The sequence below is a fragment of the Aspergillus undulatus genome, assembly GCF_047715775.1.
Source record: "Aspergillus undulatus strain CBS 261.88 unplaced genomic scaffold BDV17scaffold_46, whole genome shotgun sequence".
In the NCBI taxonomy this organism is placed as follows: domain Eukaryota; kingdom Fungi; phylum Ascomycota; class Eurotiomycetes; order Eurotiales; family Aspergillaceae; genus Aspergillus; species Aspergillus undulatus.
In genome coordinates this window covers 177,257-198,202 of record NW_027396650.1, presented here as the reverse complement: position 1 = coordinate 198,202, position 20,946 = coordinate 177,257, and the positions used below count along the sequence as shown (strand labels likewise).

The window sequence follows — 20,946 nt, the reverse complement described above, 5'->3', positions numbered from 1 at the left end:
TGACGTTGGAAGCTGCTAACTGCTAACTGACCGAACCGGGCTAAGCCTTCAGGGCGGTCAGATCGCAGATCATTCTGGGGTTGCGAGCTTCGACTGCCGACGAGATCAAGTACAACCATTCTTTCTGCAGCCTCAAATTGCTTTGTCGGATTCAAGTATTTTATTATCACACTTTTCTCGCCATTTCTGGATCTTAGGTCGCTTGTCGTGGAAGATGTCTCACTCTCAGTCATAGACCAGGCTGGATTGTATCTCGAATGCCTGCGCCAGAAAATGTCAAGAGAATATTCATGACCATCATTCTAGCTGACAGAGCTTGACTATAAACAGTAAACGCGGCTCCTTGCTACTTAGGAGAGCCAAGAATCTGACGAGACCACCATCTTGACATCTTACACGATGCTGTCGTTTACAAGTCGGCTGCGATCTTTCAGCATCGGCCCCATACGAAGAAGATTATGCAGCCGCAGATTCTCGGTCTCTTCAAAGCGGCAAGAAATCAGAGACATCGAATCATTACCAGCTCGTCTGATTCCCCGCTATCAAGGTTTGCATCCCTCGCAGGAGAACAATATCTTGTTTGACTAACGGCTGTTTTGTTAGAGTCCAACGAGAACAATGACCTTCTATCCCTCCAGTGGCCGGCACCTCCTAGGAACGTTTTTGTCGTGAAGAAGGACTGCGCCCCAGACGTGACCCGATCGCTGGTCGAATTTATCAGGTGCGGTCCGTGGTCATCGTATTATGGGGACATAGGTTAACCTCTTCAAAATCCCAGTCACACGGCGTCTACCTATCCGTCCATTGGCATCATTTTGGAACCCAAGGTCGCGGAGGAAGTACACTCGTCCTTATCGTTTCCTGTTTATTCGGTCCCGTTAGAGAGGCTACCATGTGCACTACATAAGAAAGTGGACCTCAGCGTTACACTCGGCGGCGATGGAACGATTCTGCATGCTTCCTCTTTATTTGCCACGTGCGTCGACGTTCCGCCCATGCTATCGTTCAGCATGGGGACTCTAGGGTTCCTTGGTGAATGGAAGTTCAGTGAGTACAAGAGCGCATTTCGCCAAGTATACATGTCGGGTGCAGGAGTAGGGGACCGCGCCTCTGTGCTTGGGGCTTCCCACTCCTCGAGCACCGAAGAAATCTCAGAAGGTGCTACGGGTTGGTCATCAGTTCGCGGGAAATCAATGGGATTGAATCGGGGAGCTCGCATCCTGATGCGAAACCGTCTTAAGGTTGCGCTATTCAACGCGGATGGAACGCCCGTCATAGCAGACAAATGCTCAGAACCTAGCCAAGGGATTGGGAGCGAAGGGCTGTATGTCATGAACGAAATACTGCTTCACCGCGGAAAGGAACCGCATCTTGCCATCGTGGACGTATATGTGGGAGGAAGGTTTCTCACAGAAGCCGTGGCAGACGGTATCATCATTTCTACGCCGACTGGAAGTACAGCATACAGTCTAAGTAGCGGAGGGAGTATTGTCCACCCACTAGTGCCAGCAGTGCTTCTAACCCCGATTTGCGCTCGAAGCCTCAGCTTCCGGCCGTTGGTCCTGCCAGCCAGCACACCGATCACACTTCGACTGAGCGATAAGAATCGAGGCCGAGAATTGGAGATCAGTATAGATGGAGTCAACATGACTCAAGGGATGTCAGCGGGAATGGAAGCCCGTGTGTGGAATGAGGAGATGCGCCATGGCAAGAATGAGTGGCAGGGCGGGGTGCCCTGCGTGATGCGGAGGATTGTGGGCGAGCCTCATGATGGCGAAGCCCATGATGGTTGGGTAGGAGGACTGAACGGACTGCTTAAGTTCAATTACCCATTTGGAGAGTAGTAATGGGCGAAACTTTTGAGCGGTCATGTATCTATTACATATTTTGGAGACTGACCCTAACTTCTTATACTACACATACTGCATACAACAACTGAAAGGTACAGCAAATTGCTTGCCGGACCTTTTCACCGCAAACCACTCAACCGCCAAAGAAGAGCATTGTTACGTCAATGGCTTTCTTAACGCCATGTTCTTGAGTCGAAATTTTGATTTAAGGGGCACAATCGGAGCCCTGTGGGCCTCAACGAAGTACGAACAGATCTTTGGTGGGGACATAGAAATGCAAGTGCAAGACAGACTCTATGCCGTATGGCATCTATTCTATTCCTAACACTTCTGAACCCTGAATTCTGGTACCCCGTATGCCTTTTCATTTAGAGAACATCTGATCTTGGAAGGATAGCCCGGGACTTGGGCAGATACTTCCCAATTGTGCCTGTTGGCAACCTCCTTTACAAACTACTGAATGCTGTACGTAGGGGGGGGCCTGGGTTCGATTTTCAGGCTTAATACTCCGTCCTGAACCTCGACCCAGGGCTGTTTCGAGCATTGATTCAAGGTGAAACATATTCTAGGCCGTCAAGACCGTGCTTGACTTTTGCTTGAGCGGCAAACCAGGAGAAGCAGATGATTGCGCATGAACCCACACTCAAAGCGGAATTTTCATCTGGAAATGTAGTCTGGTGGCTGATTCATGCTAGTCGGTTGCCCGCAAGATGATCGTCGCCATGTCGCATGGAAGTCGAGCCCGTTGACTATCCGTAGTACTGATTGTGTCTGAAACCGGCAGCCAGCACAATGAAAGAAATAATAACGAGCTGCCAATGACAGCCCTAAGCAAGAATAGTAAAAGACTGAAAGAGTGAATAAAAGCAATTGAAAAGGGGGGGGGGGGGTGTTCAGGGAAGCGACGAGAAGGAGAGTCGAAAGAGCCGCCGCCCCCTTCAGGGATTCTGGAGCCTCCCAAAGTCCAACTGAAACTTGCCATTGATACTCTACTCTTTAGTCCTCTCTCCCTCTCTCTGATCTCCCCCAACTCAACAGAATATTTTGATTCTGCTCTTAAACCAGGCCCTCCGACCTGGTCTTGCTCATTTCTCTGCATTTTGCGAGATTTGTTGCCCTGGAACTTCCTCTCGGCCGGTGTTCCCCCACCCCCCGCTCTTTGTCTCGTCCACCATCTCAATCGCCCCTGCTCCTCCCTCACCGTGTCTGGCGTCTGCACAAGGAACGACATTTCGAGACGTGAATTTACGCTCGAAGCATCCTCGCAAGCGCGTGGATTCTCTTGTAAGTGCCCTGGTTGAGCCTGGATAGAGACTGTGCTCAGGCGCTACCCCTATTGCTGGACCCCCGTGTGTCGGTCTGCTACCCCAGGCTTTCACTGGCCGACCCAGGGCCCCTGTGACTCTGGGTCCAGGTGCAAGTTGCGCCCTGCCCTTGGATCGCAATCTGGATCTGTCGCAAAGTCGCTATTTTCAACGTCCTATATTTACTGACGCCTGGGACAGTCGTGCGTGCAGTCGTCGAGGCCTCACCAATCCTCCTCGTTCGGCTCTCCTCGCCCTCCCGTCTCTGAGGTGATCCCGCCTCTTGGGGCGCACGCTATCCGAACCACCATCCGAATTATCACCTAGCATGACTTCCTCATATGGAAAGTAAGTCAGCATGATTTCCACCGCTCAAGCTGTCCCTGATCGCACCGCCTTTGCATTGACCTGCGACTTCTTTGGCTTCCATGAGTTGTAACTGACTGACTTGTTTAGCGGCATGTATTCCGCAGACCAGTTCATGAACCCCGGGCCCGCCCCTCGGCCACCAACCGACCGTCCGAAACTTAACCTTGCCGCTACCACACCGGGTATAGCTACTTCATTCAACCAGATGAGCTTGGACTCTCCCAGCACTCCAACTGCCAATCTGTCGCTGTTCCCGAACACAAGCAGCCCTTCCCTCGTGCGAACGAAGACGGATCAGTCAGGGGGAGGGTACGCTGTGGTCAAAGAAGGATATGTGCGTTGCAAAGAGGACAAGTTTTTGGCTAGTTGGAACCAGCGGTTCCTGATTCTCCGCGAGTCACGCTTGGATTTTATGAAGAATGAGACAGGCAAAGTGGTTCTCTCCATTCCCCTGGCCGCAGTCACAGGTGTCTCTCGCTCAGAAGATACGCGGATGGCTTTTGAAATCGTCCGTTTAGCCAACCCGAAAGATGCTACCTCCAAGGCGGCCCTGATAACTCGCGATGTCCCGACGAAAAGCTTGACGTGCGAAGTCAAGACTGATGAAGAGATCTACGACTGGATCGACAAGATATACGAACGCTGCCCGGGTATGGGTGGTGTGAGCAATCCGACGAACTTCAGTCACCGCGTTCATGTTGGGTTTGATCCCCGGACAGGCGCTTTTGTTGGTCTTCCTCCAGAATGGGAGAAGCTTCTGACTGCATCCGCAATCACAAAAGAGGACTACAAGAAGAACCCGCAAGCTGTTATCGAGGTCTTGGAATTCTATTCTGACATCAAGATGCGCGAACAAAACCCAGAATACTACGCAGGCATGACTACAGCAAGTCAGCCGAAGTCATATGGCAATAACACCGTAGGCGGCTCAATTGCTCCCCCAAGGCCACCGCCACCAGCCCCTTCGCAGCGTTTGGACAGTGGTAATTCCTATTCGAACCGCTCTCCATCATCTGGCCATTCCCAGAGCAAGTCCGGCTCCGATAGGGCGCTGGATCAGCAACAGCAATTAGAGAAGATGAAGGAGATGGCCGACCAGGAGCGTCGACGTGTAGAGGAGGACCGCCGTAACCGACAGCGCGAAGAGGAGCAAAACCGACTTGAGCAAGATGCCTACAATGCTTCGCTTCCCAAGAATCGTGTTCCGCTGGCCAAACAAGAACTTGGAGGCTACGGATCCCCTGAACCATCTATGAATGACCGTTATCAGCCTAGTCGTCCTGCTCCACAGGCACCTGGCTCTGCCCGTAAACCTCAAGATCCCCGTCAGCTAACCGCTCAGCGCCCAGCACCATCACCACCTTCTGCAGGACAGAGACCCGGAGATTTTTCGTCAAACGGCGCATCGCGGGCTCCGGGATCCCGTTACGATGATCCTAACGCGAGATATGCCCCTCAAGATGCTCGAAGCCAATCTGCTACCCGCAATCAGAACAACGGCAAGCCACAGCAGGCTCATGGTCCTCCTCCCACTAAGCTTCCTGCTCCTGTGCAGCCAGTGAAGCCCTTGAACATCGCGAACAAGCAGGCACCTAAGAAAACCCAGCCTGACGGCGTGAAACAGGCAGAAGCTGCTCTGACAAAGAAGGCCGACCCTCACAAGAAAGAGGTCCGCATGTCTGCTATGAGCGAAAATGAAGTCATGGACAGGCTGAGGTCTGTTGTTTCCAAGGACAATCCAAACGAGTCCTACAGCAAACAACGAAAGATCGGACAGGGTGCCTCCGGATCCGTTTATGTTGCGCGCGTTAAAGAGAATGCCACTTCCGGCGTTGCTCGCGAGTTATATAGGCAGTATGGCCCTCGTTGCCAGGTTGCCATTAAGCAGATGGATCTGCGCAGCCAGCCTCGAAAGGAGCTGATTGTCAACGAGATTATCGTTATGAAGGATAGTCAGCATGCCAACATTGTCAACTTTTTGGACTCCTTCCTCCAGGAGCAGAGCAATGAACTCTGGGTGGTCATGGAGTTCATGGAGGGCGGAGCTCTCACCGACGTTATCGACAACAACCGTGTCATCCAGGAAGATCAAATTGCCACAATCTGTTCAGAGGTCAGTGGCATTATTCCAATACTCAAGCTAGACCATTCGGCTAACCAATTTTTCAGACCTGTAAGGGATTGGCACACTTGCATAGCCAGAGCATCATCCACCGCGATATCAAGAGTGACAATGTTCTCCTTGACCGAGCTGGCCATGTTAAAATCAGTAAGTTGACATCCGGCATTGTATCCGTTATGAGAGTTACTGACAATCTACACAGCTGATTTCGGATTCTGCGCTAAGCTCACAGAAACAAAGAGCAAGCGCGCTACGATGGTGGGCACTCCATACTGGATGGCACCCGAGGTCGTCAAGCAGAAGGAATACGGTCCCAAGGTTGACTGTTGGTCCTTGGGTATCATGGCCATTGAAATGATTGAGTCTGAACCGCCATACTTGAACGAAGAACCTCTCAAGGCTTTGTACCTGATCGCCACCAACGGTACCCCTCGACTCAAGGCACCGGAGAAGCTCAGCAAAGAACTCAAGTCCTTCCTCAGCGTCTGTCTGTGCGTGGCTGTGGACAGCCGTGCTACGGCACAGGAGCTGCTTGAGCATGATTTCCTCAAGATGGGCTGCAGCCTCGCCAGCTTAGCAGAGTTGCTCCGTTGGAAGAAAAACACCGGCCAGTGATACCCTACATCGACTTGCGTTCTTTAAGCGACCCTAGAAAGAAATCGATTTCTCATTTCCTCACGATTTACACGTCCTGCCCCCACGCACATGTGGACGACATCTACGCGTCGCTGAAACTTTACGACATGTGAATATTTTCTGCTCCGAGTGATATCCATCCCCCTAAACTTCTCACTCCCATCGCCGCTTGGCACTGATAAACCGGCGTTTTCTTTTGGCGTCTAATTTCCATTTCGTTCCTCCGTTCACTCATCGGCATGAATAAATAATCTTGGTTCTATTCTACTCGATGCTTCTGTCACACTCCTGCCTTTGCTCTTGGGCCTTTGGCTGGGCAAAAGAACATCTCTATTATCTGCGCTGGTCATGCTCGGTGTTCCTGCACATGGTGGCTGCACTGCACACTGCGCTCTTCTGGAAATTGCATAAAATTCGACTGAAAACAATAGGATATTACCTCCGCGTTCCTTTCTAGCGATGAGTCCACGACGGTATTAATTTGTTCATAGCCAGCAACTACCTAGGTATCCAAGAGAGAAGCACAATACATAGACTTGACCCCATTGATGTTAAGAAACCGGAACATACTTGGAAGGGTGCGGCCCCTCCTTCTCTAACCGTCTTACCTTATGGTCAAATACAGAGTAAATTGAGTAAGCATGTCTATTAACCTAAGACTTTGTATCTGTTCTAGACCTATCCATCTTTATGCCTTTTAAGAATAGAATCACGAAGACGATAATTAATGATAACGTACAATCGTAACCACACATCTGTATCATAATACAAGAAACGAACTAAAGAAAGAGCAACGGAACTCTAAACGAAGAAACAAACATTGGGCGAAGACATGATAGAGATATGATAGAGTCCTATAGTTCTTGCTTCCCAGCCTTAGCCTTAGCCTCAGCCTCAGCTCCAGCCTCAGCCTCAGCCGACTCAGCATTAGCAATAGAGCTTTGTTGAGGCGGAGGGCACAACTCCCGGAAGAAGACGCCGTGGAGGATAGACTCGTCCTCATCTTCCTGGGCGTCCCAGTACCCAGCGTCGATGAGGTGTGTTTTCCACGCGAGACGGTCCTCGGGCGAGAGCTTCGGCCACTGTGTAGGCGTGTGAGAGTGATATGTTGAATCGGCCTCGGTTCCAATTTTCGAATCTTCATCCGGGAGTTGAGAGTTGGGATTTGGAGAGTGTGGTTCGATCGCGAGTTCGTTGTTAGACGGGTTGCATGAGATGAGGAAGGATGTTTTTGAGTCTGGGATGATATCGCGGAGGTGGTGCGGTTGTGATTCTTGGTGGTCAGGGTGTGTGCTTGGGGGGTTTTGAATTTGCTCAATGGGTGCGGGGGGAGAAGCAGGAAGGAACGGAGAAGGAGGTGGAGGCGCATTGTATGGTACGACAATGGCAGCCCGAATATCAGGTGGTAGGTACTCTGTGATACCAAGGTAGGGGGGCATGACGCCCCTGATCTCCGTGAAAGCCTGGACGAGGAAGAGAACCAGCGCAATGGAGAATATGGAAGCGAGAGCACCGACTAGACTTGTTAAGATTTCGGACTCGTCTGGCCGTACGAGGACATAGCGGGGGTTGCGGCTTGAAGGGGGCGTTGGGGACAGCGGGAGTGTGTGTACGACGACGGTGTTGCCCATGCTTACTGAGGCAAGCTTGACGTATTGCGGGGGTGTTTCTTCCTTGACGGGGTTGGGGGGGGGAGCAAAATGCGAGAAGCATATCCTTGTCATCGAGAAGGGGTGGACGTCGCGGAGGGTGGTATAGACTCGGAGCGAACTGTATCCTGCGCCTGCGCGATGTTGCCGTTGCGAGTCAAAATCGACGGTTAGGACCTCGAGAGATGAATCACTGCCGGAGACGGCGATGATCGATTGTTGTTGGTCCTCTGAGTTGGGGTTCAAGTTGCACACGTCGAGGCCAAGGCCGATCTTGACGGACTTGCGAAGCTTGTGTTGGCGGATGACTCTAGCTTGGGAAGAAGAGGATGATATCATTGGACGTAGATCGAGAAGTATAAGCTCACATCCCTTCCGGTCCGGGGCATTCTGCAAGAGCAATAGAGTCGTTGGAGAGAGAAACCGCAGCGCACGAAACTTCGGTCGTGGGCCCTTGCCCGTTGTGCTGGCTGGACGTTTGTAAACACATCTCACGTCCGGAGCGGCGTTCGACCGAGTCTCTGGCGAGATGCGACACGTAAAGACGTCGATACCATTGGTGTATGCCGCTGTGAAAAGACCCTTTTCTTCATCCTGACCAGCAATATCAATATCTTCCGCCTCCTCGCCATTCTCCAAACGTAACCTCCCAATAACATCGCCCTCCCCCGGCTTCGACGTATTGGCGTTGAAGAAGACGATCTCGCCTGACGGAGCCAGTCCGGTCGTTATAGCCCCGACTCGAGTCCCATCTTCACCTTTCCAAGGCGATAGACGAGTAATTCTCTGGTATGTATCTGTTGATTCCTTTGTCCCAGCGACTGTTCGAAACAACGACTCTTGCGACAAGTTAACTGTTCGCCCTGATGGTTTCGACAGGGTGGAGGTCGAGTCTGTGCGCCGCGGAGGGTAATCAATCTGGAAGGATCGCAGATGCCGGTTTTTATTTTGTTTCTGTAATGCGAGGGAGCTGTTGATACCGACAAAGGTGGTTATGGAGCTATCGTTTGACTGTGCCGCAGCCAGCGAGGTCACCGAGTCCTCATCCCGCGAGAGCTCGACGTCGACGACTTCACTCAGTTCGTGGCGCTTATGAGCATTCAAGAGGACCTGAAATTAATGTCAGCAATGGGAGCTATAGGGCATTCATGCTTGCAGTGTACAATCTTATTTCCCACGCCGCTTCGGCCTTCTCCGCCGCCGCCGGCAACAAGCAGGAACGCATGATTGCGCGGATCGAAGTCGGCAGCGAACAAAGGACAGGAGAGGGTGATCTTGGCGGAAGGAATGTTCGGTGCCATCTTCAGCACCACCCGGAAGCCCAGTGACGCGAGATAACGATTGCTTGACGATCTTAAGGTGGGATGAAAGGGGCAGATCGAGATGAAGCCAAGTTGGCGAATGATGTTCCGGCGGATGACGTTCTGGCCTGAGGGTCTTGGCACCTTCTATGGTGATCCATAGCCACTACGAAGTATACTCTACAGGACCCTATGATATAAATAGAATATGAACGAAGAGAAGAAAATTTTATCATATTGGACATATCTCTGATCTAGTCCACCTCTTGTCCGAGGAACTCGGGCAGCCGCTTCCGGACGTCCTCCCAAGTCTCGTCGCCTTCCACCAACGACTTGAGAGCCTGCAAGATCTCATCCTCGCTAGCGCGCACCTGCTTTGTGGAATCGCGGTCACGCAGCGTGATAGAACCATCCTTGACGGACTGGAAGTCAACAGTGACACCAAATGGTGTACCGAGCTCGTCGTTACGCGCGTAGCGCTTACCGATACTTGCGGAAGAGTCATCAACACGACTTGAAACGCCCAATCGTCGGAGCTTCGTCGTCATCTGCTGGATCAGGGGACGAAATGCCGGGTTACTTGACAGGGGCACGAGGAGAACCTTGGTAGGCGCAATGACGGGAGGGAAGGAAAGAACCTAGATATCAAGTCAGGACAAGAGCTATTAACGGGCGCGCAAAAGGGAACTTACACCGCGCGCTTCATCACCCTCACGGTAGTAGTAAGAGTGCTCCATAAGACTGTAAAGGATACGGCCGATACCGAACGATGGTTCAATCACATTGGGCGTGTACTCGCGGACATTTTCAACGCGAGTACGCTTCTCAATCGTGATGATGTCCTTCTCCAGCTCAACCTTACCGGACGCAACACCCTCGACATCCACCTCAACCTTGCCACTCTGCTCGAGATCAAGAGCCAGCTTCTCCCGGAGCTCTTGTGACAAAGCATTGATGGCGGCCTCAACTGTCTTGCCATCCTTCTTGAAACGAGGACCGAACTTCTTCTTGTCCAGATCAATTTGCCACTCCTCGACCTTCAGAGGTTCGGCGCGAGTCTCGCGGACAACCAAAGGAGCTCCGGTCTTGTTCTTGTGCACGTTCAAGTCGTAAGCGCTACGGTCCGCACAGCCAACACACTCGATCCAGCCGTAGCTGGTCTGCAGCTCGGCATCCCAGCAGTCGCACGCATAATGGGCCATCTCATTAGCCATGTGCTGGCGGAAGCGGAGCTTGGTGGAGTCAACACCAATCTTGAGCAGGAACAACTGGATACGGGCAAGGAAGTATCCGAGAGTCTCATTGTCCACCAGTCCGGTCTCTACAGCCTTGCCGACTGTCATAGTCTCGGTCTTGGTACTTCCAGACAGCTGCACATCCCGGTTGAGGAGCGTCAGCTCAATATCCTTAACCTCCTCGAAGCGTGCGTGTTTCTTGCCACCCTCGGGGTCCACAAAGTGTTCAATCTCGGCCATGAGGAATTCACGAACACGCAGAAGACCTGCGCGGGGCGAAATCTCGTTACGAAATGACTTTCCGATGGATGCGGACGCGAAGGGCATTGCTTGCTGGTTGAATTCGAGCAGTTTCTGGAAGTTCAGGAACTGTCCCTGGGCAGTCTCAGGGCGCAAGTAGCCGGGCATGTTGCTGCTGGGTCCAATTGAGGTCTGGAACATTAGGTTGAAAGCAACGGGAGGGAGGACATTGCCGCCGGTAACGGGGTTCCTGATATCATACTTGGCGATGATCTGCTCCAGTTGAGGTCCATCGAAATTGTCGATCTGTGCCAGCACCTCCTCGTACTCCTTAACGACCTTGTCGTCGAGCTTGACAGCCTCGCTCTTGGCCTTCTTCTTCTTCTTGGCCTCCTTCTCGGCGTCAACCTCAACCTTTTGACCACGAGCCTCCTTGTCTCCCTTGAGGCGAGCCTCGAGAACTTCCTCCACCAAGTGATCCGCGCGGAAAATCTCTCCGGTCTTAGGGTCCTTGCACATCCAATCGGCGAACTTGTCGACGTGTCCACTGGTCTTGAGGACCTCCTCCGGAGTGAGCATGGTGCAGTCGACCTCGAGCATATCTTCTTCCAGAACGAAGTGTTTCCGCCACGTCTCGACAATGTTGTTTAGAACGGCGCAACCAGGTGGGCCATAGTCGTACAAACCGGAGACACCACCGTAGATCTCGAAGGAGGGGGTATAGAACAAACGGCGGCGGAGCATAGAGTCCAGGACGGACCGGTCAACGACCTGACCTGTCTTGGTGTTGAGAGTGGCCATCTCGGATTTCTTCTTTTGAGTCGCCTGAAGAACGGCGCGGAGGGTGGGAGGAGTGGAGGAAAAGTGTCTTCTGCTGGCGGGGTACCAGCAGGAAATAATTCGGCGGGGAAGAAAAGAAAAGCGAATCGGCGATTGAGTCATCCGCCGCCACGTGAGCCGTTCCTTGATGCACTCAAGGAGGCTCAATCCGACCACTGCTAGAGGACAAGGAGATTAAGAGAGGTATAGATATACAAACATGAAGTGAAAAGAGTACCCGACCAAAATGGATGTGCTCGTATGCTCGCTGCCAACAATAATTGAGAGGATTGAAGCTTCCAGGGGCAGCAAATCGAGTCAGTCCATACCAAAAGTCGGCGTAATAACCATACAGCCAATACGCGCCCTTACCGCCGGTCAATTGTTTCTCCAGCCAAAAAATACTCCGCAAAAAAATGTCAAGATTGTCTTTGCGAGCATACAACAGCATCAATTAGGATCCATTTTCTCACCCAGCTTAGCATGGTGTCTAAAAAGTCCTTGTCCAGGCCGCCATCGAGCGCGATCATGGACTTTAAGACAAAAAACAAGCAAAAGCGCCAGCTCCTTCACATCAAGCGAAAGCGGGCAAAGGACTCCGCTCGCCGAGCACACCGATTCGGGGTAAAGAAGGAAGAAGCCAAGAACCCCAAGCTAAAGGAGGAGCGACTCAAGCGGAACATCCCCTTGACCTTGGAGAGAAAGCGTGTGTGGGATGACGCTGGCAGCGATGTGGAGGAACCCTTAGGGCTGAGCGTTGATGTCGAGCGGATAAAAAGGCAGAAGCAAGAGGAGGATGAGGAGCTCAACCGTCCGCTAGGCTCAGATGACTCACAGGATGAGGATGGCGATAGCGACAAGGATGAAGATGACGAAGATGACCTTGACAGCATGCTCGCCAGTAGCGACGAAGAAAACGACGATGAAGAGACCGAAAGCAAGAAAGACAGCCGTGGCCGACAGCCATCCTCCGCCCTCCCCTCTGCCACAGAGCGCGCAACCAGCCCGTCTCAGTCAACAAAAAGCACAAACCTGAACCTCGCCCCAGAAGCCCTAGCCGCGAAATTCCCATCCCTCTTCTCGCCCGACTCGCAGAAACCGCCGAAAATACTAATCACAACCTCCCTCAACTCAACCCTCCACCACGAAGCCGAGATCCTAACCCAACTCTTCCCTAATAGCGTCTACATCCGACGCACCGCCCACGCCCACGCACACAAGTTCTCCATCAAAGAAATCGCCGGCTTTGCCTCCAACCGCGAATACACCACCCTCGTTATCCTCCAAGAAGACTCCAAGAAACCCGCAGGGCTAGACATCGTCCATCTCCCCAGGGGCCCCATGTTTCACTTCAGCATCAGCAACTGGGTCGAGGGCAAGCGAATCCCCGGCCACGGAAACCCCACCGAGCACTGGCCCGAACTCATCCTAAACAACTTCCGCACCCCTCTGGGTCTCCTAACCGCGCATCTCTTCCGCACACTTTTCCCGCCACAGCCGGACATTGAAGGCCGCCAGGTTGTAACGCTACACAACCAGCGCGACTACATCTTCGTGCGCCGCCACCGGTACGTTTTCCGCGAGAAGCGGGAGACCGAAAAGGCGGTCGTTGGTGCAGACGGGAAGGAGATTAAGGGCGCGGAGGGGATTCGCACGGGTCTGCAGGAGTTGGGGCCGCGGTTTACGCTCAAGCTGCGGCGTGTCGATAAGGGGATCCAGAGGGCGAGTGGGCAGGAGTGGGAATGGAAGGGGAAGATGGAGAAGAAGAGGACGCTGTTCCAGCTGTGAGTGTGGTTGTGTTTGCGTGTTATGGATTTATGTTTGCATTGCATGGAGTTTGGTTCGTAAAAGAAGTCGTTTGGGTGGGTTAGCTTTTTCCATCAATACCACTTTGAGCTGTAGATAGATCAACGCGATATAGTATATCAATTCGGAGTATTTGTTACGCACGAGCCGCCCTCTCAATATCTATAATTGGCCCCATTTAGCCTGGATCTGATTCACGATTGCATACCCCGGACGATATAGACAATTCCGGCATATCTAAGCCTGGACGTTCGGACGACCATTGCAACTACACAAGCCGCCATTTTCATCTATAGACAAGAAAAGAGAAAGAAACAACAGCAAATGGGTATAAAATACAACACAAACCAAATCAACTCGCCAACCGCCCAAAAGCCCAATCAAAAGCCAAAGACCAAAATCAAGTCGAACACGAACTCGTCATCTCATCATCGATCTGCTTCAACTTCTGAAGCATAATATTCCTCCGCAGATTCGCCCTCGCAAACGGCTTGCGCGCAGTAACGGTCTTCACAACACAGGTCATCTTCCCGGCCGCCAAAAGCTCCAACTTCACCTTTTCGCAGAGATCGCGCACGTTTTGCTCGCTCCAGTTCCCTGTCGCCGTGAGCTGGCGCAGCCCGTACGCTTCTAGCCCCTCGAGGATGGAAATCAGCGCCATCTTGCCGAGCGTCTTGTCGCGCGGCTCGTCGGGCCATATACCCACGGGAATGGTGCGCTCTAGCACGCGGACGTCGATGAACCCCGCCTCTGTGAGGAATGTAGGGAGGAGATGCCGCAGATCGCGCGGGTGGCCTGTTGCGTCGGCAGCGGAGCGCATAGCCGCCGTGAAGATAGACAGATATGAGTCTCCGCCGCCGCCGGGGAGGGAGACCGTGTCGGCGGCCGGGTCTGCGTCTGTGATCTCAATGTACCCGCCGGGTGCGAGATGGCGGAACGCCTGCTTATACAGCGACGACCAGTCGGAGAAGGCACCTGCCAGGCCGCGGAGGTGGATAAGGTCGAATGGCTCGTGGTATGTCCATTCGTCTCTGGCGTCGTCGAGCTGGAAGCTTACGTTTGGGAGGTCGATTGCGCTGCCGAGGCCGTTGTCGAAGACGCCGATGTCGGTTGCGATGATTGTAGCAGCGGGATAGGCGCTGCTCATTTCGATGGCCCAGTCGCCGGGTCCGGTGCCGATGTCGAGGATGCGGGCTTTTTGCTTGGCTAAGGGTACGTTGATGAGGTTGCCGTCGAAGAGGATAAGGGCGATTTGGTGGATGATGTTTAGGCGGGTTTGTTCGGCCTCGTCGTTGGGCATGAAGTATGTGCTGTTGCAGTATCGGCGGCCATTCTCCAGCACGTATTCTATGTTTTGGGCTTCGAAGGACTTTGTAGATTTTCTGGGCGAGAGCTGTTAGATCATCTATCCAAGTGAATCGTAAATCAGTGAGGGCGCTTACATGGAGAGTCGATCGGAGTCTGTATCTGAGTCTGTGTCTGGGTCTTGATTGTCCGTCCAGCGACGCTTTCCAGTTGTTCTGGCACTGCCCGTCTCGATGGAGTCAGGCATACTTTTTGAGACTGCTGCCTCTCCCATGACATGACGAACTCTGGCTAGCGACCATGTGTTTGCTCAGCTTATAATAGAAGCGCGAGCCGGCCGTTACCCCCAAGCACAAGCCTGGGCTCAAAGAACAGTGAAGCGACGGGGCAAGGTAGAAGTTGGGAGAGAGAGTCAGGCATGGGCGGGGGACAGCGCAGTAGTAATACTAGCAAGCATCGTGAGGTTTAGATGCAGTAGAGGCAGAACTATGAGAATAAGATTAAGAAAGTGAAACAGGGTGGCCCGGCGATTTGGGAACCGGATGTTTCGTTGTTTCGAGGGCTGCACCATCCCAGGCGATGGGCTCGATTAATAAACGGGCAGCTGTTTAGTTTCGCTTGAACTGAACTCAATCAGATTGTAAATAATGAATGGATAATTAATGTGACAGTCGCAGGAGCCATTAGATCAGCAAGACTTACTCCACAGCGAGTACTTTCGGCGGTGTCTGTTGTACGCAAACGAGGCTCTCGAACGCCTGCGGACAAACGAATTTCAGCTTTCCCCACTTCCCAGTCTCTTGGGATTCCAAATGTGCTTTTTCTCGAGCTGCATATATAGGTGATTGGTAGATAATATTCCATTCTGTCAGCGTTGGCAGAGCTCGGACATTATTCCATCCACGTACCATCGCATCAAGACTCAAGGTCAAGCCCGTCTGCCCAAAGTCTAGACTTGACTCGCACTGTCGATCTCCATCATAAGATATCTGTCACTGACGGGCTCATTCGTCTACCGCCATGCTCCATGCACAACCCCGACCCAGCACTCGGGCACCAGAGCATCACCTCAGACATAATGCTAATATCCCACAGCGCGTTGTACACAGTCGCACCGCCAATAACGGGCCATCACATCCCTGCAGCTATGGAGCAAGACACCTCAGGAGCCGTCGCTGCCGTCCCGCATCACGCCGGTGCGAATCGCCCTCGGATCCCCAACTCCCTGGCCACCCGTCTCATTCCACGATAGGCAGGAGGCATGACCAAGAACCGGCCCAAGTTCCAGCCAAGGCAGGCTAGCGCATACAGCCCGATCCTTCATGTGCTCCGGAGCCGGAAGTGGCTCGTGAAGTCCCGCGACTGGAATACTGGGATCAGGATGGAGTCTGCGAGTATGGGATGGCTTCCCAGAAGAGTAGGGAGCTGCAGGAGGATTGCGTCTGCTGGTAGTATCATTTCACAACCCGGTGCGGCGGGAAGACGGCCCCGGCCCAGGGCTGGGAGGACAAGGCCCTCATCTTGGACTCTTGAATTTCCAATCACAGTTAAAGCTTCGGGTGAGTTGTTAGTCTAGTCAAGCTCGCTGGCTTGCTGGAATTTGAATAATAATCCTAACTCGGGACTCCCGTACGCCGTAGATTACCCGCCGGAGTCTCATCGCCGCTTTGTAGTGGAAGGTGGGTGTGACTCGGTTCCTGAGCCGTCAACCCTGAACCAAGAGACCTCTAGGGCCTAGAATCAGATCATAGATGACAATTGACAAACTCAAACTCAAATTCCTGATGAAGCGATCATCTTCAGCAGACTCCAAGTCCAAGCCGGCGATTTGGAATTGTCCACAAATACAATGGAGAGATGACAGAAAGGGCCCATCTCCCTTGTTCCCCACAGCAGTCGTGAACCTGACGATCTCCCGCCGCAGCATTCCGCTGGAACAAACTGAGAATTTGTCAAAAGCTTCCCCCAACCACTCCACCTCAACTCACTCTTTACTTTTAGTAGTTCACCACCACATTAAAACCGGGATTGAATCCCGTAACCGGAGTCGGACTCAGACTCGGATCATGACCGTCACCCAACCCGTCCGCTCCCTCTTCATCGCCTCCATCGGAAATCCCGGCCGCTACCGCAACACCCGCCACAGCGCCGGCCACCTGCTCCTCGACGCCATAACCCCCCTTTTACAACGCACGCTTCCTCCATACTCGATATACAAGATATGGCAGAGCCCCTCGCTAATGAACGACTCGGGGAAGAAGCTCGTCAAAGAGCTTGAGTCCTTCGCGCGCGCCTCGATACCACCTACGAACACAAGCATAGCCGCGAACTCAGCGGAGTCTTCTGCCTTGACGCTTGTCATTCTGCACGATGAACTTGAGAAGCCGCTGGGCAAGGTCGTTGTCAAGCGCGGCGGGCCAGAGGCATTCAGTTTGCGGGGGCATAATGGGCTGAAGAATATATTCGAGTGTTTGCAGAAAAAGAAGCTGTATACTGCAATTCCAGACGCAGCTAACGCACTCTCTGTTTTGCGGATTGGCGTTGGTATTGGGAGGCCGGAGAGTCGGAGTCCCGATGATGTTGCGAAATATGTCCTGACTCAGATGGGAGAAAGGGAGTTGGACGCTGTGAAGCGGGCGGCGCCGTTTGCTGCGGATGTCTTAGTCGAAGAACTTGGGAGGACTCAATCCGTAGGCTCAGCGATGAGGTGATCGAGATGGGTGAAATAGACCGAGTGTAAGATAGGTGTGTACATTATGATAGAATAGATAGATGATACCCGAGCAATTACATCGCGTGGATTATGCACTTGTTAAGAATAAAACGAAGACATAATGTATCAGCGTACAACATTACAATCCACACTCAGTAAACCTTCTCGAAAAGAGTGAAATCAAATAGTACCCGCTATGCTCAAATCCCGAATCTCCTGTAGTACCTCCTCTACCCTGTTATCCAGATCGCCGCGCGCGTATTGGTCTCTCGTCTCCGCATCGAGATATTGTTGCACTTGGGCCATGCGTGAGTATGCTTCCGCACAGAAACGCAGTTGAATCTTGACCAAGGCCTCGAAACTCGGGTCGAGGTATGGGACACGCAGATCGATGAGCTGAGGAAGCTCAGCAAATAGTTGCTCGTTCAGCTGTTCGTAAGCCTGCTTCGCCATCTCTAACTCGCGCTCGGTGCGGGGCAACTTCGTGGCGTCCTTGTCGGGCTTCTCGACCAGGCGCTTCACCTTGGCCCGCATAGCATCGTAGTCGAGCAGCTTGTGGTTTCGCTTCTTGATACACTCGTTGACATCGGGGAAGTAGGCGCAGAAACGGGATATCGGTTCGAGGACGGTTGACCTGCGCATGTCAGTGAAAAAAGTGACCGCGATATCTTGCCGACAGAAGTTCGTACCGGTAAGGGCCGTCCAGCGCTTTGATGGTTTCGGCATCCAGATCCTCAACCGCCTGTTTGTAACTCCTGCTCACACCATCCTTGGCCCCGGCATCACCGTAGAAAGCGTCTATCGTCTCTGCAATACGCATCTGCGAAGCCGTCATCGCTGACCAGGAAGTGAAAGTCAGCACCCGCGACATCCGAATTTCCTCCAGCGACATACCTCGCAAGGAGTCCAAGTATCCCTTTGCCTCCTTCTGTAAGCGATTCGCAGCAGCCTCCATAGTCCGGTATCGTCTGCACGGAAACCGATTAGCCCACCACAACCGCTGACGCTGACCCCGTATACCCAGGCTCCATACCGTTCTTCGATCTCATAATCACGATCGTTCGTCCTTTCCACATGCCCTGCACATGAGAGATATCATAGTCAGCATTTGCCCCGTTCCATACCAAGTTGAATCCGCTCCGCCTTTGTCCAATCCATTTCCAGCTTCACCATCTCCGGGGTCACAGCGGCAATTGCGGGGCAAACGTGTCTCAGTCTTCAAACATACCCGTCTTCATCATGACCTGCGTCGTAGCGCGGTTCACATTTTTCTTAAAGCCTGTATATGGAGTTCACGTTAGTATGCGATCCCAGTAGAGCCCCTGAATCACGGGGTGGAGGACATGCGCACCTGCCCAAGACATGATGGACACTATCCGATCGGGTATCGGTTTCGGCGAAGGGGTATGAGATCAATCGTGTGTTCTTTGAGGTCAAAGATCAAGCGTGGTATGTAGAGTGCTTGTATATGGTCGTCGGATCGAAATTCGAGCGAGCGTAATCGGAGAACAGGAGGGGAGATCGAAGATTGAAGCCTAATGCGGGACCGAATTGACGATGATGCTGTTCCTTGTTCTTCAGTGGCTGTGTGTGGCTGTGCTAGGCGTATTTCTTACGCCTTGTTACGGGCGACAAGCGAAGATCTGCCGATGTACTATCAAGATTACTATAGCAAACAACTTGGACTAAGTATACTATTGCAGTCAGTATGCTCCTCACTGGAGATGTTGGAGCTGATAAATGTGTTTGTGAGGTCCAGTGTGAGGCTAGGGACAAGTCATTATTGCATGCTTCCGAAGCCCTTCTGTTACCGTGCGCTACTTCACTATGTTCCAGAGTAATAAGCATCTCCAGGGAAAAGATTCAGCTATTACTTCACTTCACTGATTCAAGAAAGATGATGAGACATCTGTAGACAATCTCACAGCTGTAGCGGCCCCGGCTTCTAGCCCTCGTCTGCCTGCGGCCGAACGTTGTCCACGATGAATAATTGAAGAATCACCATAATTATGATGGCATCAAGGTCATGGAAGCGACAACCCAAGCTGCAATTCAGGCACACTTGGCATGGGAGAAGATAAGTGACTCATTGGGTTTTCCAAGATGGGGTTTGAGATGTTGTAGTGAAGGACCGGAGTAGGAGCAAAGTGATGACTTCCGCTGCTTTCTTCAGCCGTTAGCAAATCCAGGGCCATAACAGAAACCAAACAACTGGACGATCTTTGGTAATAGCCACAAGCTGGCACTGAAAAGAAGCGGAAGGATCTATCCGCTAGCAGCTGCCCTCGTGGTCTCATCAGAACCAGCGACTTTACGGACGTGCCGACGGTTACGCCCTATATCTTCTGAGCTCGCTCGTCGTCCATGTCCAATGCGCATAAGGACAGGTCGACCGGTACCAAGCCCGAACTCCCTTCTTGGATGGCCGAATCGTTTTATGAACAATCTCCGCAGAAAGCTTCCAAGACAAAATGAACCCTTTAACCCGACGGATGATGAACAGCAAATCCAGCGTCGAAGCTTTTGGTTCGAAGCGCCGCCGAAGGATGAAAGACTGTAAAGGACTGTTTTGATGCTGAAAGGGCCGTGGAGCAGGAGGTCGGTTTCGGTGGCCGAGGGGACCGGCGCCCCGGATCACGCTCGCAGTCCATTTGACATTCATGGTCGCTAATATCAATAGCGGTGTTAGGGCAAAGCTGAGACCAATCCTCTGTCTGTCGATATTCCTTGAGTTGGCTCAAAGTGCCCCGTCTTTGTTTTTTTGAGAATCCCTCCCCGATGTGTCATCTATAGACACGAGCGATATGGAACAAAGGCGCAGATGTATGTTTAGCAACACGCCGATCGATGTTCAGTCCCGTCTATAGCTCAGAGCGTCAAAACAGACATTCATCCTTTATGGCAATTCGATCGGATGTGCTTCCTGTCGCTGGGAGCTCATATTGATGTCGACTGGCACGTTTCGTGAATCACCTTGGCAGAAACGTATGCCGAGTATTGTGATGGGCCAGGAGGAGATATAATCGGATATTGCACTTCTAACTGGGCGCTCACACGTCCGTGCTAGGTTCATGTCAACGTAGACGGCGGTTTCGAGTGACCTCGTCTCGATGCCCGAGGTATTTTCATCACAAATCAAGTGCGTCGAAACTCAATATCCGAATTTCAAAGAACAGCATCGGTTGCCCTCGGTATTAACTGTGAATCTGACGTCAGGAGAAGCCTTCCCCTCTTCGCTGGGGATGCTGCGCCATCTTCCAAGACACGACAAGTTAAGCCGATCGATCGACACCCGCGAGGCCATACAGACGCCGTATCTGTGGCTGTGTATTTACAATACGTGACATAGATTAATACAGCCCTATGAAACACAACCTTCTCAATTTCATGTAGTACCCTGTAAGTTCTTTTCTTTCTCTGATCATTTGTCCTTTGTTATCGTCCAATGACCTACGCGGCTACGGCTCATAGTGGAAATTGTACCCCACCCATCACATGCTAGGATGCGGTTGCTCAACAGGAACAGGTGATCAGCGACCTACCGCAACGGCTACCGACGGTTTACTCTGTACCTTGAGGAACCTCATGGCGCCTCCA

The 20,946-nt window shown here is 52.3% G+C and overlaps 7 protein-coding genes across 7 annotated transcripts; 4 read left to right on the top strand and 3 right to left on the bottom strand.

Annotated features, from left to right (window-relative positions):
- Positions 1–399: 399 nt before the first annotated feature.
- Positions 400–1,844, top strand: BDV17DRAFT_283547 (NADH kinase POS5; the record flags this gene model as incomplete). The annotated part of the gene is made up of 3 exons (XM_073760375.1): positions 400–547; positions 604–721; positions 779–1,844. 3 exons carry the CDS (start codon positions 400–402, stop codon positions 1,842–1,844), a joined length of 1,332 nt encoding a protein of 443 aa, XP_073612934.1.
- Positions 1,845–2,781: 937 nt separating this feature from the next.
- Positions 2,782–6,897, top strand: BDV17DRAFT_270467 (serine/threonine protein kinase CLA4). The gene is made up of 4 exons (XM_073758692.1): positions 2,782–3,502; positions 3,611–5,636; positions 5,693–5,792; positions 5,848–6,897. The coding sequence occupies exons 1-4, from the start codon at positions 3,483–3,485 to the stop codon at positions 6,258–6,260; spliced, it is 2,559 nt and encodes an 852-aa protein (XP_073612933.1). The 5' UTR covers positions 2,782–3,482; the 3' UTR covers positions 6,261–6,897.
- Positions 6,898–7,135: 238 nt separating this feature from the next.
- On the bottom strand, positions 7,136–11,507 carry BDV17DRAFT_283545 (uncharacterized protein; the record flags this gene model as incomplete). The annotated part of the gene is made up of 4 exons (XM_073760374.1): positions 7,136–9,040; positions 9,094–9,231; positions 9,495–9,869; positions 9,924–11,507. The coding sequence occupies 4 exons, from the start codon at positions 11,505–11,507 to the stop codon at positions 7,136–7,138; spliced, it is 4,002 nt and encodes a 1,333-aa protein (XP_073612932.1).
- Positions 11,508–11,987: 480 nt separating this feature from the next.
- On the top strand, positions 11,988–13,477 carry BDV17DRAFT_270460 (rRNA-binding ribosome biosynthesis protein RPF1). Its single transcript, XM_073758691.1, has one exon. The coding sequence runs from the start codon at positions 12,009–12,011 to the stop codon at positions 13,311–13,313; it is 1,305 nt and encodes a 434-aa protein (XP_073612931.1). The 5' UTR covers positions 11,988–12,008; the 3' UTR covers positions 13,314–13,477.
- A 13-nt stretch (positions 13,478–13,490) lies between these two features.
- On the bottom strand, positions 13,491–15,089 carry BDV17DRAFT_162297 (class I SAM-dependent methyltransferase). The gene is made up of 2 exons (XM_073754685.1): positions 14,774–15,089; positions 13,491–14,713 (listed from the first exon to the last, which is right to left on the bottom strand). The coding sequence occupies exons 1-2, from the start codon at positions 14,908–14,910 to the stop codon at positions 13,732–13,734; spliced, it is 1,119 nt and encodes a 372-aa protein (XP_073612930.1). The 5' UTR covers positions 14,911–15,089; the 3' UTR covers positions 13,491–13,731.
- A 1,613-nt stretch (positions 15,090–16,702) lies between these two features.
- On the top strand, positions 16,703–17,347 carry BDV17DRAFT_293900 (aminoacyl-tRNA hydrolase; the record flags this gene model as incomplete). The annotated part of the gene is made up of 1 exon (XM_073762722.1): positions 16,703–17,347. One exon carries the CDS (start codon positions 16,703–16,705, stop codon positions 17,345–17,347), a length of 645 nt encoding a protein of 214 aa, XP_073612929.1.
- Positions 17,348–17,438: 91 nt separating this feature from the next.
- On the bottom strand, positions 17,439–18,858 carry BDV17DRAFT_162293 (amphiphysin-like protein RVS161). The gene is made up of 6 exons (XM_073754684.1): positions 18,701–18,858; positions 18,578–18,628; positions 18,383–18,428; positions 18,244–18,317; positions 18,039–18,186; positions 17,439–17,983 (listed from the first exon to the last, which is right to left on the bottom strand). The coding sequence occupies exons 1-6, from the start codon at positions 18,711–18,713 to the stop codon at positions 17,530–17,532; spliced, it is 786 nt and encodes a 261-aa protein (XP_073612928.1). The 5' UTR covers positions 18,714–18,858; the 3' UTR covers positions 17,439–17,529.
- Positions 18,859–20,946: the final 2,088 nt, after the last annotated feature.